Genomic DNA, 13,951 nt, shown 5'->3' on the forward strand with positions numbered 1-13,951 from the left:
CTACTAACGCACAACATCAAAGAACGTTCCCCTAAGGTTCTCCTAAGGTTAGTTCCAACCAAACCAAAGCTAATGTTTAGAGAACGTTCCTTAGGTAGGAGCATAATGGTCCCTCAATGTTGAGGGAACATTCCCCTAACGTTACTTTTCTGCAACCTTCATTGAACCTTTAGAGAACGTTCTCTTTTGGTTCCTCTAACGTTACCTTTATACGATCTTCATACAACCTTTACAGAACTAAGGTTCTCCTAAGGTTAGCTCCAACCAAACCAAAGCTAATGTTTAGAGAACGTTCCTTAGGTAGGAGCATAATGGTCCCTAAATGTTGAGGGAACATTCCCCTAACGTTACTTTTCTGCAACCTTCATTGAACCTATAGAGAACGTTCTCTTTTGGTTCCTCTAACATTACCTTTGTACGATCTTCATACAACCTTTACAGAGCTAAGGTTCTCCTAAGGTTAGTTCCAACCAAACCAAAGCTAATGTTTAGAGAACGTTCCTTAGGTAGGAGCATAATGGTCCCTAAATGTTGAGGGAACATTCCCCTAATGTTACTTTTCTGCAACCTTCATTGAACCTTTAGAGAACGTTCTCTTTTGGTTCCTCTAACGTTACCTTTATACGATCTTCATACAACCTTTACAGAACTAAGGTTCTCCTAAGGTTAGTTACAACCAAACCAAAACTAACGTTTAGAGAACATTCCCTAAACGTTCCCTCAAGGTTACGCCATGGTCGCCTTGTTTTTACTAAACTAAAAACCATCAAACATCTCAACATACTATTGTGGTCTATCAAGGCCACCGTTGCTTCCTGATGCATTTGGGAAAGTGAGGGATGACTGTGTAGAAGTCCTTCATTTGTCACAATCTGCAGTCTCACTTAATTCTTACATGTACTGGAATGGATTAGATTAAATGAGACTATTTATATTTGTCTTTACATTCACACTAGACCTTTAAGACATTTAAGGGCCTTGTACAGCATAATAATAACTGAGTTTTTGGTAGTAACTCAGTGAAATAATACCTTACAATAGTGTAATAACTGTAAGCTTTCAGTGTAATTAGTGACTGCCAGTGTACTAATCGTCGTCAGTATAATAATAACTCTCAATAAGTGACAGAATGTCATAATAATAAGCGTCAGTAGTCTGCGGGCTGCTGTCCGCTCAGCCCCGCCCTCCTGTGAGCTGCAGGCGGACTCACTCCTCACTGCAGTCCGCAGCAGAGTGCAGTAGACTGCAGTCTCTATCACTCTCCTCCTCCTCCTCCTCCTCTTCTACTTCTTCCTCCTCCTCTTCCTCCCTGCGCTCCTCTGGCAGGTGGAAAGGACGAACACGGGGCACGAACGATGTGAGTATACCATTGGCATTTTAAATGAATATTACGCGCTTATTATTATCATTATCATCATTATCATTATTAGACTGTGAGCGTTTTATCGCGGATCATTTAATGCTGATTTCTGCGACTTTTCTGCAGCGTCACGGTCAAGTGAAGTTGATTTGGTTTGCGTCATTGTTGACCCGCTGTGCGTGCGCGACAATCGGACATTATTACACTGTATAATATCGATTTTTCCTTTGTTCTATTGTCTTTAAATGTCAGTGAGAGTCAGGTTATGATGCAGGAGTGTGTGTGGTGATGCTGTTTAAGGCTGTTTTATTTTGCCACGACCTTAAAACGCCTTTGGTTCATGAGACAGAGACTGATGATGCAGCACTTCTGTCTCCAGAGGAACGTGTCCCCTTTCATGTCTGCAGCGCACACACACACACACACACACACACACATACCCAGCTAACAATTTTTGGTTCCCAGAACGTTCTGGGAACATTACCTTTTGGTTGCAGGAACGTTCCCTGAAGGTTCCCCCCAGGGCTCTCTGTGGTTGACGTGGAAAGTTTTCCTAATGTTCCCCTAATGTTAGTTTTTGGTTGCACATTTGGTTCCAGAACGTTGCTTTGTTACAACCTTCATACAACCTTTAGGGAACGTTCTCTTAAGGTTCCCAGAACGTTCCCCTAACACAGTGGTTCTCTATTATTTTCTATCATGCCCCCCCAAACATTTTCTGTGAAAACAGAAATGTTTTCACATTATTGAGAACCTGATCATTTTTATTTATTTATCTGCATAAACCACTGTATGAGTTGTCCTGCCCTGCCTCTCACGCCCCCCGACACCTTCAGAGATTGTTCTCTAAAGGTTCCCAGAACGTTGCCCAAATATAACTTTCTGCAACCTTCATACAACCTTTAGAGAACATTCTATTTTGGTTCCCAGAATGTTACTTTTCTACAACCTTTAGAGAACGTTCTCTTCCTCTGTTGTTGTTGTAAGAATGAGACATGTATCTCAGATCCACTGTCTGATGATCAAATAACTCATTTATCTCTGGAAATTAGTAAAAAAAAGGTCTATATTTTTGCGTGATGTGGCCCTCGTATCTAACACTAACTTTACCCCTAAACCTAAAAACAAGTCCTAACCTTAACCCGAAAACAGGATATTCAAATGAACCGAGAGGAGAAGAGGCTGCAGGCTCAACGAACTCTGCTCCCTTAAAATAAAGAAACAAAGTAAACAGGGGAAAAAAAACAGGAATAAAGAAAGAAAGAAAGACTAAACCTGCACAAATTACAAAAAAATTATAAGTAATTAAGAAAAGGCATGATATACTGTATACATCATGATAGTTTTCCACAAACCCCCATTTTTTTCACAGCAATATTTTCCTCATTTTAATCATTGCAAGGTAAATTAACGCTTTTTAAATTAACGTAATTAATAATAACTGTCAGTTTGTGTGTGTGTGTGTGATTTTCTCTGCGTTCTCGTCCTCAGGACTTCCGTCTCAGTCTTGGTGGTTTTGGCCTTCGTGGTTTCAGCAGAAGGAAGTGTTGGGTAAGCTCATCACATGCATCACATGGTCAAATGTTGGTGTGTTGATTATTTAAGTATTATTAAGTATTTACTCCTAGTTAATGCTGTCTTTGGTTCATTTGTACCTGTTTGTAAATAAACTAGGTGCTGTTTTACTAAATTATATGACTTTCATTTATTATTTCTTCTTCTCTAAACAGGAATATAGTAATTTATTATACTTCTTTGGAACTCTTTAATTCCAATTTTATTTTATTTTTTTAATCAAAACTAGTCAGGTCATTGTCATGGTTACAATAGATGCACATTGTCTATTGTTGTATTTTGTTGCCTTGTACCAGGCTCACATCCAGTCACGAGGGCCCTGTAATGACTGCGTGCAGCCCTAGTTTTATTTTATATACTTTAAAAATAATAAAGAAGAAGCGCTCTGTTACAGACCCAGCACCAACACCAGCTTTTGCACCGAGTCAAAGGAATGTCTGCAGTATGAGCTCGTCTGCAAGACGGATGAATACGAGGCGAGTGAACGGCACATGTACACACACACACACACACACACACACACACACATCACCGTGTCCATAAAACTGTCACAGGCACTAATACACAATCATTTCTTTTCCCATTTGTGTGTGTGTGTGTGTGTGTGTGTGTGTGTGTGTGTGCTCCTGTGTCCAGGTGCGACATTACAGCCCGACTCGTTGGGTGTCGACAGACGCAGAAGCTTATTTCATGGGCGTGGGAGCAGCCATGGCCTTCAGGAGACTTTTCCAGTACATCACCGGAGCCAACGATGCAGGTAAAGTCCGTGCTTTAGAGGAACCAGAGGGAAAATCTGCCTCAGTGGAGAGACTGTTTATGTTCTTCTCTATGTGTGTGTGTGTGTGTGTGGACAGGCATCCAGATGGAGATGACAGCTCCAGTCCTGGTCAAGATCCCAGCGGAGACCAAGATGTGGGAGCCGGCTATTTACACGCTGAACTTCCCGCTGCCGGCAGCTTATCAGGAGAACCCACCGGCACCCACCTGTGACAAGGTGAGCTGAGAAATGACGGTTAAAAGTTATATAAACCAAACCCAGATCATCAGTGTCACCACAGTAATCGAAGCAATAGCCCTTCATTTTAATGTTTTAATATTAAACTGACAAACTAGCTCAACAAGTTAAAGGAGTTCTCCGAAATGTTAATTTCTTTGGATTAACCTGTCCCAGTTTGGTGACCAGGGACACAGAAATATACATAACTCCTTATATGGACATCCTGGAGGTGTGTGTGTTTATAGGTCACATCTTCAGGCTTTACAAAATGCATTTTTTTCCGTCTTCTTATGTGTTGTTGAGTCAAAGTTATGATTCATTTTATATCGCATACATTTTAAATGTAATATAATGATATAAATGTAGTGAGAATTGTGCAGAAGTCACAAAAACAGACCTTTTTTCTTCTATTTTTGTTCATAAAAACGAGCCATGCCAACTTTGAAATGTGACATATTTCCAAATTTCACAAATTTTTAAAAATGTGAGTACTTTTTGCTCAGATGCGTTTGTATAGTTGGTGAAAATTAAAAACAAAAAAATCATGTCATCAGATTATCTATAAATTGTGCTGAAAAAAGGATATAAGATACTGAGCACTTTGCATTACCGTAATTATACGGTGGTTTGTGATATATATCGGAAAAATTCCAACCGTTTCTGAAAGCTGAGAAGTTGCACGTCAAAGCCTATGTCTGGTTATTACGGTAATTTTGCTGGTGCTGTTGCAGGAAGCCGGAGAATCAGTGTCTTAGTCACCAGAAAGGAGAGAGTTGAAAAAAACACCTTTACATAGTTTCCATTTTGTTGGCCTGTTTTTGGACATTGAGACAAAAACAAAAACGTTTAGTTTTGAATATTTTTGATACTGTTTAAATACTGTTTTTTCTCAATAAAGCCTTGTGTTTATCTTTATTTTAAATGTTTAATTCACTATTTTAACTGTATTTTTTTGCAGTAAATTATAAATAACAGCCAGATATTGAAAGTTATCCTGGAAAAATGGGCAAAAGCACTTACTCACATGACATTTTCTGTTCCTTTTATGGTTAAATAAGCAAAAACAAAAGTCCAGACGGACATTTTGAGGCTCAGGTGTTAAAAAGGGTTATAGCCTCTGTATATATACACATTTTAACATAGTAATGAAAAATCAGCCTGAAAGCTCTGCGTTCTAAGGATTAAAGCGTTTTATAAACATACGTAACTACGAAAGATTTAAAATAAAAAACACTTTCCAAGGTTTACATGATGATTATACATGAACATCAAAAATCCAAAACTTTGACTTCCAAGTTCCAAAAAAGTCCAAAGTGTCTTTTGCAGACATTTGCATTTTTACACACAACAAAATATCCAACCATGACTCAACCATTTCTTTTCAGAGGCATTTTCCTGTTCTTTTTGTTTTTTTTTCCACAGATGCTTAGTTGCTCTTTCTCGTCACGAAAGCCGAATGCTTTTATCCTCCATTTAGTCCTCGCGTGTAATTGAATCGGTGGTTTTTGCTTTCAGATCAATAGAAAATCACCGATGAGTGCACAGTATTTAGTGCAGATGACTTTCACTCACTCAGCAGAACAGAGAGCGAGACAATGCTGTGACATTGAGTCGTCCAGTGTCTGCTTTATGACAAACTAATCCAACCTTTAATCCATTTTATCCATCCAAGATAGTGCAGAAGTGGCCAGTTTGAGTATTATTATTATTATTATTATTATTATTATTATTGTTATTAGCCTTTTTATGTTTCTGTGATTCTTCTCCTCTTCCTCCACCACGTCATTATTGATCACAGACAAGGTCATAAAAGATAAAAACAAGACAGATAATACGACACACGCAGATGCACCTCTTTGAACCGGAAAAAAAAACAAAACAAAAAACAGCACCATAATGTCAAGAGCGCTTGCCCAAAAGTGTCGTTGGTGAAACGGTTTATCTTCTGTCACAGCTGTATTTCACTGAGATGCCAGAGATGGACGTGTACGTGAGGAGCTACGGAGGCTGGATGCTGTCGGTCACGTCCAGGCTTCACACTCACCTGCTGAGTAAAGAGCTGCAGAGAGTCCGAGCTTCCTACAACAACACGTACCACTACGGAGTCGGCTACGACAGGTATCACGGTGTCATTACTTACATTACTTTATTATTTGAAGTCCTATAGCTTTTGTGCAGTGTATGATGACATTTGTAAAAATAATTTGTGTTTTTCCTTTAATTGTTTATTTATCGGTCACCACACAGAGTGTGAGCTGTTCAGAAGAATAAATAAAAGACACAATAAATAAAAGGCATAGAAGCTCAGAAGATCTTTTTTTACGAAATAATTTATTTTGGGTCTGTTTTTACAAGATTTTGAGCCCAAATTTTTTTTTCGTAAAAACAGCCCTTTTCCAAAATGATTTTAGGTGAATGCAATACATTTCAGTATTTTGTCCAAGACACTAACATCACTTAATTGAATTCACTTCTTACTTTTGTCTCCCTCTTTCCTTGTGTTTCCTTCTGTGTGTGTGTGTGTGTGTGTGCACAGTCCCTTAAAGCTGTTGAACAGGCACAACGAGGTTTGGTACGTGGCCGACGGGGAGCCCATCTGCACAGACCCACAGGAACCGACCCCTGCTCACACGCTCAAGCCGACTCTGACCGACTCCCCGGCCACCTCATCTCCGCCTGACCCACTCCCACACACACTCTCCGACTCACCCTCACTTCCTACCTCCAACACGTCCTCGTACACGTCGTCCAACTCCTCCTCCTCCAACTCCTCCTCCTTCAACTCCTCACAGACACCTCACACTGACACACCCACCCTCTCTCCGTCTGACGCTCCTCTCACTCCCACATCCCGCCTGCCCACCGGCGTCCCCGCCAACCGTCCTCTCACCACTGTGCGCGACCTGCCAGACCCGACCACCAACTCCTCAGACCCCGTGGCTGCGAGCCCGTCTCTGGAGCCCCACTCTGAGGTGGACATGTGGAACACCACGGCCCACAGCTCTGCAGAGACACAGACTGACAGTAACCCAGTGCTGGAGCCAGATCACGCTCATTAACAACCTTCACCTTTTCTCTCTCTATACGCAGCCGTTTTCCAGGTGTCGTTGAGTTAGAGAAAGGAGACAGAAAGCTGATTATTGGCTGCTCGTTTCCTTCATATCTCTCTTCTCCTGTGTATTACACCGACTCCTCTTTAGTGTTAAACGACATGTTCTGTCACCGCTTTGCTTCGTGTATCAGTCACACAGCTGCGTTTAGGATTAAGTAATGTGTCTGCATTAGTTAGAAAGATAGAGTACAATGTGACAACGTGTGTTAAAGAGAGAGAGTTTAAATCCAAATAGTTAGACATTGATTAGACTGTGAAGGACTGTGCGTTAGACATTTTGGTAGTCAAATACATGCTTATATCATCATTATTCAGTCATTTATGTATCCATACACACACACACACACACACACACAAGTATGTTTAATACTGCAACATTCTTAACTGACACGTAGGAAAATCGCTTTGAAATAACTATTTCTACATGTATCACAAGAATCTGCAAGAACAAAGAAAACAATGCAAAAATGGTGTATAAAATATAAAATATACAACTGTACTAAACCAATAAACCTTGAATTTGAACGTGACTTTTGATGGTTTTTATTTGACATGTATGACACTTTAACACACAAAGAAGTCATAGACATTTTTGAGAAAATTTTACAAAAAAGTTAGTATGTCGTAGTATGTGTATGTGGTAGTATGTAGGTAGTATGTGAGTTAGTATTTCGTAAAATGTGACCAAAAAGTCATAGGTTAGTATGTGGTCCAAAATTTGACAAAAAAGTCATAGGTTAGTATGTCGTCCAAAATGTGACCAAAAAGTCATAGGTTAGTATGTCGTCCAAAATGTGACCAAAAAGTCATAGGTTAGTACGTCGTCCAAAATGTGACAAAAAAGTCATAGGTTAGTATGTCGTCCAAAATTTGAAAAAAGGTCATAGGTTAGTATGTCGTCCAAAATGTGACAAAAAAGTCATAGGTTAGTATGTCGTCCAAAATTTGAAAAAAAAGTCATAGGTTAGTATGTCGTCCAAAATTTGACAAAAAAGTCATAGGTTAGTATGTCGTCCTAAATGTGAAAAAAAGTCATAGGTTAGTATGTCGTCCAAAATGTGACAAAAAAGTCATAGGTTAGTATGTCGTATAAAATGTGACCAAAAAGTCATAGGTTAGTATGTCGTCCAAAATTTGAAAAAAAAAAGTCATAGGTTAGTATGTCGTCCAAAATTTGAAAAAGAAAGTCATAGGTTAGTATGTCGTCCAAAATGTGACCAAAAAGTCATAGGTTAGTATGTCGTCCAAAATGTGACCAAAAAGTCATAGGTTAGTATGTCGTCCTAAATGTGAAAAAAAAGTCATAGGTTAGTATGTCGTCCAAAATTTGACAAAAAAGTCATAGGTTAGTATGTCGTCAAAAATTTGACAAAAAAGTCATAGGTTAGTATGTCGTCCAAAATTTGACAAAAAAGTCATAGGTTAGTATGTCGTCCAAAATTTGAAAAAAAAGTCATAGGTTAGTATGTCGTCCAAAATTTGACAAAAAAGTCATAGGTTAGTATGTCGTCCAAAATTTGACAAAAAAGTCATAGGTTAGTATGTCGTCCAAAATGTGACCAAAAAGTCATAGGTTAGTATGTCGTCCAAAATGTGACCAAAAAGTCATAGGTTAGTATGTCGTCCAAAACTTGACAAAAAAGTCATAGGTTAGTATGTCGTCCAAAATTTGAAAAAAAAAGTCATAGGTTAGTATGTCGTCCAAAATGTGACAAAAAAGTCATAGGTTAGTATGTCGTCCAAAATGTGACCAAAAAGTCATAGGTTAGTATGTCGTCCAAAATGTGACCAAAAAGTCATAGGTTAGTATGTCGTCCAAAATTTGACAAAAAAGTCATAGGTTAGTATGTCGTCCAAAATTTGAAAAAAAAGTCATAGGTTAGTATGTCGTCCAAAATGTCACCAAAAAGTCATAGGTTAGTATGTCGTCCAAAATGTGACAAAAAAGTCATAGGTTAGTATGTCGTCCAAAATTTGAAAAAAAGTCATAGGTTAGTATGTCGTCCAAAATGTGACAAAAAAGTCATAGGTTAGTATGTCGTCCAAAATTTGAAAAAAAAGTCATAGGTTAGTATGTCGTCAGAAATTTGACCAAAAAGTCATAGGTTAGTATGTCGTCCTAAATGTGAAAAAAAAGTCATAGGTTAGTATGTCGTCCAAAATTTGACAAAAAAGTCATAGGTTAGTATGTCGTCCAAAATTTGAAAAAAAAGTCATAGGTTAGTATGTCGTCCAAAATTTGACAAAAAAGTCATAGGTTAGTATGTCGTCCAAAATTTGACAAAAAAGTCATAGGTAAGTATGTTGTCCAAAATTTGAAAAAAAAGTCATAGGTTAGTATGTCGTCCAAAATTTGAAAAAAAAGTCATAGGTTAGTATGTCGTCCAAAATTTGAAAAAAAAGTCATAGGTTAGTATGTCGTCCAAAATATCACCAAAAAGTCATAGGTTAGTATGTCGTCCAAAATGTGACCAAAAAGTCATAGGTTAGTAGGTCGTCCAAAACTTGACAAAAAAGTCATAGGTTAGTATGTCGTCCAAAATGTGACCAAAAAGTCATAGGTTAGTATGTCGTCCAAAATGTGTCAAAAAAGTCATAGGTTAGTATGTCGTCCAAAATTTGAAAAAAAAGTCATAGGTTAGTATGTCGTATAAAATGTGACCAAAAAGTCATAGGTTAGTATGTCGTCCAAAATTTGAAAAAAAAAGTCATAGGTTAGTATGTCGTCCTAAATGTGAAAAAAAGTCATAGGTTAGTATGTCGTCCAAAATGTGACCAAAAAGTCATAGGTTAGTATGTCGTCCAAAATTTGAAAAAAAAAGTCATAGGTTAGTATGTCGTCCTAAATGTGAAAAAAAGTCATAGGTTAGTATGTCGTCCAAAATGTGACAAAAAAGTCATAGGTTAGTATGTCGTATAAAATGTGACCAAAAAGTCATAGGTTAGTATGTCGTCCAAAATTTGAAAAAAAAAAGTCATAGGTTAGTATGTCGTCCAAAATTTGAAAAAGAAAGTCATAGGTTAGTATGTCGTCCAAAATGTGACAAAAAAGTCATAGGTTAGTATGTCGTATAAAATGTGACCAAAAAGTCATAGGTTAGTATGTCGTCCAAAATTTGAAAAAAAAAAGTCATAGGTTAGTATGTCGTCCAAAATTTGAAAAAGAAAGTCATAGGTTAGTATGTCGTCCAAAATGTGACCAAAAAGTCATAGGTTAGTATGTCGTCCTAAATGTGAAAAAAAAGTCATAGGTTAGTATGTCGTCCAAAATTTGACAAAAAAGTCATAGGTTAGTATGTCGTCCAAAATTTGACAAAAAAGTCATAGGTTAGTATGTCGTCCAAAATTTGACAAAAAAGTCATAGGTTAGTATGTCGTCCAAAATTTGACAAAAAAGTCATAGGTTAGTATGTCGTCCAAAATTTGACAAAAAAGTCATAGGTTAGTATGTCGTCCAAAATTTGAAAAAAAAAGTCATAGGTTAGTATGTCGTCCAAAATTTGACAAAAAAGTCATAGGTAAGTATGTTGTCCAAAATTTGAAAAAAAAGTCATAGGTTAGTATGTCGTCCAAAATTTGAAAAAAAAGTCATAGGTTAGTATGTCGTCCAAAATTTGAAAAAAAAGTCATAGGTTAGTATGTCGTCCAAAATATCACCAAAAAGTCATAGGTTAGTATGTCGTCCAAAATGTGACCAAAAAGTCATAGGTTAGTAGGTCGTCCAAAACTTGACAAAAAAGTCATAGGTTAGTATGTCGTCCAAAATGTGACCAAAAAGTCATAGGTTAGTATGTCGTCCAAAATGTGTCAAAAAAGTCATAGGTTAGTATGTCGTCCAAAATTTGAAAAAAAAGTCATAGGTTAGTATGTCGTATAAAATGTGACCAAAAAGTCATAGGTTAGTATGTCGTCCAAAATTTGAAAAAAAAAGTCATAGGTTAGTATGTCGTCCTAAATGTGAAAAAAAGTCATAGGTTAGTATGTCGTCCAAAATGTGACCAAAAAGTCATAGGTTAGTATGTCGTCCAAAATTTGAAAAAAAAAGTCATAGGTTAGTATGTCGTCCTAAATGTGAAAAAAAGTCATAGGTTAGTATGTCGTCCAAAATGTGACAAAAAAGTCATAGGTTAGTATGTCGTATAAAATGTGACCAAAAAGTCATAGGTTAGTATGTCGTCCAAAATTTGAAAAAAAAAAGTCATAGGTTAGTATGTCGTCCTAAATGTGAAAAAAAGTCATAGGTTAGTATGTCGTCCAAAATGTGACAAAAAAGTCATAGGTTAGTATGTCGTATAAAATGTGACCAAAAAGTCATAGGTTAGTATGTCGTCCAAAATTTGACAAAAAAGTCATAGGTTAGTATGTCGTCCAAAATTTGAAAAAAAAGTCATAGGTTAGTATGTCGTCCAAAATTTGACAAAAAAGTCATAGGTTAGTATGTCGTCCAAAATTTGACAAAAAAGTCATAGGTAAGTATGTTGTCCAAAATTTGAAAAAAAAGTCATAGGTTAGTATGTCGTCCAAAATTTGAAAAAAAAGTCATAGGTTAGTATGTCGTCCAAAATTTGAAAAAAAAGTCATAGGTTAGTATGTCGTCCAAAATATCACCAAAAAGTCATAGGTTAGTATGTCGTCCAAAATGTGACCAAAAAGTCATAGGTTAGTAGGTCGTCCAAAACTTGACAAAAAAGTCATAGGTTAGTATGTCGTCCAAAATGTGACCAAAAAGTCATAGGTTAGTATGTCGTCCAAAATGTGTCAAAAAAGTCATAGGTTAGTATGTCGTCCAAAATTTGAAAAAAAAGTCATAGGTTAGTATGTCGTCCAAAATGTGACAAAGAAGTTATAGGTTAGTATGTCATCCAAAATGTGACCAAAAAGTCATAGGTTAGTATGTCGTCCAAAATTTGAAGAAAAAGTCATAGGTTAGTATGTCGTCCAAAATGTGACCAAAAAGTCATAGGTTAGTATGTCGTCCAAAATGTGACCAAAAAGTCATAGGTTAGTATGTCGTCCAAAATGTGACAAAAAAGTCATAGGTTAGTATGTCGTCCAAAACTTGACAAAAAAGTCATAGGTTAGTATGTCGTCCAAAATGTGACCAAAAAGTCATAGGTTAGTATGTCGTCCAAAATTTGACAAAAAAGTCATAGGTTAGTATGTCGTCCTAAATTTGACAAAAAAGTCATAGGTTAGTATGTCGTCCAAAATGTGACCAAAAAGTCATAGGTTAGTATGTCGTCCAAAATTTGAAAAAAAAGTCATAGGTTAGTATGTCGTCCAAAATGTGACCAAAAAGTCATAGGTTAGTATGTCGTCCAAAATGTGACAAAAAAGTCATAGGTTAGTATGTCGTCCAAAATTTGAAGAAAAAGTCATAGGTTAGTATGTCGTCCAAAATGTGACCAAAAAGTCATAGGTTAGTATGTCGTCCAAAATGTGACCAAAAAGTCATAGGTTAGTATGTCGTCCAAAATGTGACAAAAAAGTCATAGGTTAGTATGTCGTCCAAAATTTGACCAAAAAGTCATAGGTTAGTATGTCGTCCAAAATTTGACAAAAAAGTCATAGGTTAGTATGTCGTCCAAAATGTCACCAAAAAGTCATAGGTTAGTATGTCGTCCAAAATGTGACCAAAAAGTCATAGGTTAGTATGTCGTCCAAAATGTAGTATGTCGTCCAAAATGTGACAAAAAAGTCATAGGTTAGTATGTCGTCCTAAATGTGACAAAAAAGTCATAGGTTAGTATGTCGTCCAAAATGTGACAAAAAAGTCATAGGTTAGTATGTCGTCCAAAATGTGACCAAAAAGTCATAGGTTAGTATGTCGTCCAAAATGTGACCAAAAAGTCATAGGTTAGTATGTTGTCCAAAATTTGACAAAAAAGTCATAGGTTAGTATGTTGTCCAAAATGTGACCAAAAAGTCATAGTTAGTATGTCGTCCAAAATGTGACAAAAAAGTCATAGGTTAGTATGTCGTCCAAAATTTGAAAAAAAAGTCATAGGTTAGTATGTCGTCCAAAATGTGACAAAGAAGTCATAGGTTAGTATGTCGTCCAAAATGTGACCAAAAAGTCATAGGTTAGTATGTCGTCCAAAATGTGACAAAAAAGTCATAGGTTAGTATGTCGTCCAAAATTTGACAAAAAAGTCATAGGTTAGTATGTCGTCCAAAATGTGACCAAAAAGTCATAGGTTAGTATGTCGTCCAAAATGTGACAAAAAAGTCATAGGTTAGTATGTCGTCCAAAATTTGAAAAAAAAGTCATAGGTTAGTATGTCGTCCAAAATGTGACAAAGAAGTCATAGGTTAGTATGTCATCCAAAATGTGACCAAAAAGTCATAGGTTAGTATGTCGTCCAAAATTTGAAGAAAAAGTCATAGGTTAGTATGTCGTCCAAAATGTGACCAAAAAGTCATAGGTTAGTATGTCGTCCAAAATGTGACCAAAAAGTCATAGGTTAGTATGTCGTCCAAAATGTGACAAAAAAGTCATAGGTTAGTATGTCGTCCAAAATTTGACCAAAAAGTCATAGGTTAGTATGTCGTCCAAAATTTGAAAAAAAAGTCATAGGTTAGTATGTCGTCCAAAATGTGACCAAAAAGTCATAGGTTAGTATGTCGTCCAAAATGTGACAAAAAAGTCATAGGTTAGTATGTCGTCCAAAATTTGAAAAAAAAGTCATAGGTTAGTATGTCGTCCAAAATGTGACAAAGAAGTCATAGGTTAGTATGTCATCCAAAATGTGACCAAAAAGTCATAGGTTAGTATGTCGTCCAAAATTTGAAGAAAAAGTCATAGGTTAGTATGTCGTCCAAAATGTGACCAAAAAGTCATAGGTTAGTATGTCGTCCAAAATGTGACCAAAAAGTCATAGGTTAGTATGTCGTCCAAAATGTGACA

At 36.9% G+C, this 13,951-nt stretch overlaps 1 protein-coding gene across 1 annotated transcript; it reads left to right on the plus strand.

Annotated features, from left to right (window-relative positions):
- Positions 1-1,203: 1,203 nt before the first annotated feature.
- On the plus strand, positions 1,204-7,574 carry soul5l (heme-binding protein soul5, like). Its single transcript, XM_058641235.1, has 7 exons — positions 1,204-1,357; positions 2,852-2,911; positions 3,330-3,411; positions 3,572-3,692; positions 3,790-3,929; positions 5,887-6,050; positions 6,469-7,574. Coding segments are annotated over exons 1-7 (1,092 nt in total). The 5' UTR covers positions 1,204-1,355; the 3' UTR covers positions 6,992-7,574.
- The last annotated feature ends 6,377 nt before the right edge of the window (positions 7,575-13,951 follow it).

Source organism: Solea solea, chromosome 10, assembly GCF_958295425.1.
Source record: "Solea solea chromosome 10, fSolSol10.1, whole genome shotgun sequence".
Taxonomy (NCBI): Eukaryota; Metazoa; Chordata; class Actinopteri; order Pleuronectiformes; family Soleidae; genus Solea; species Solea solea.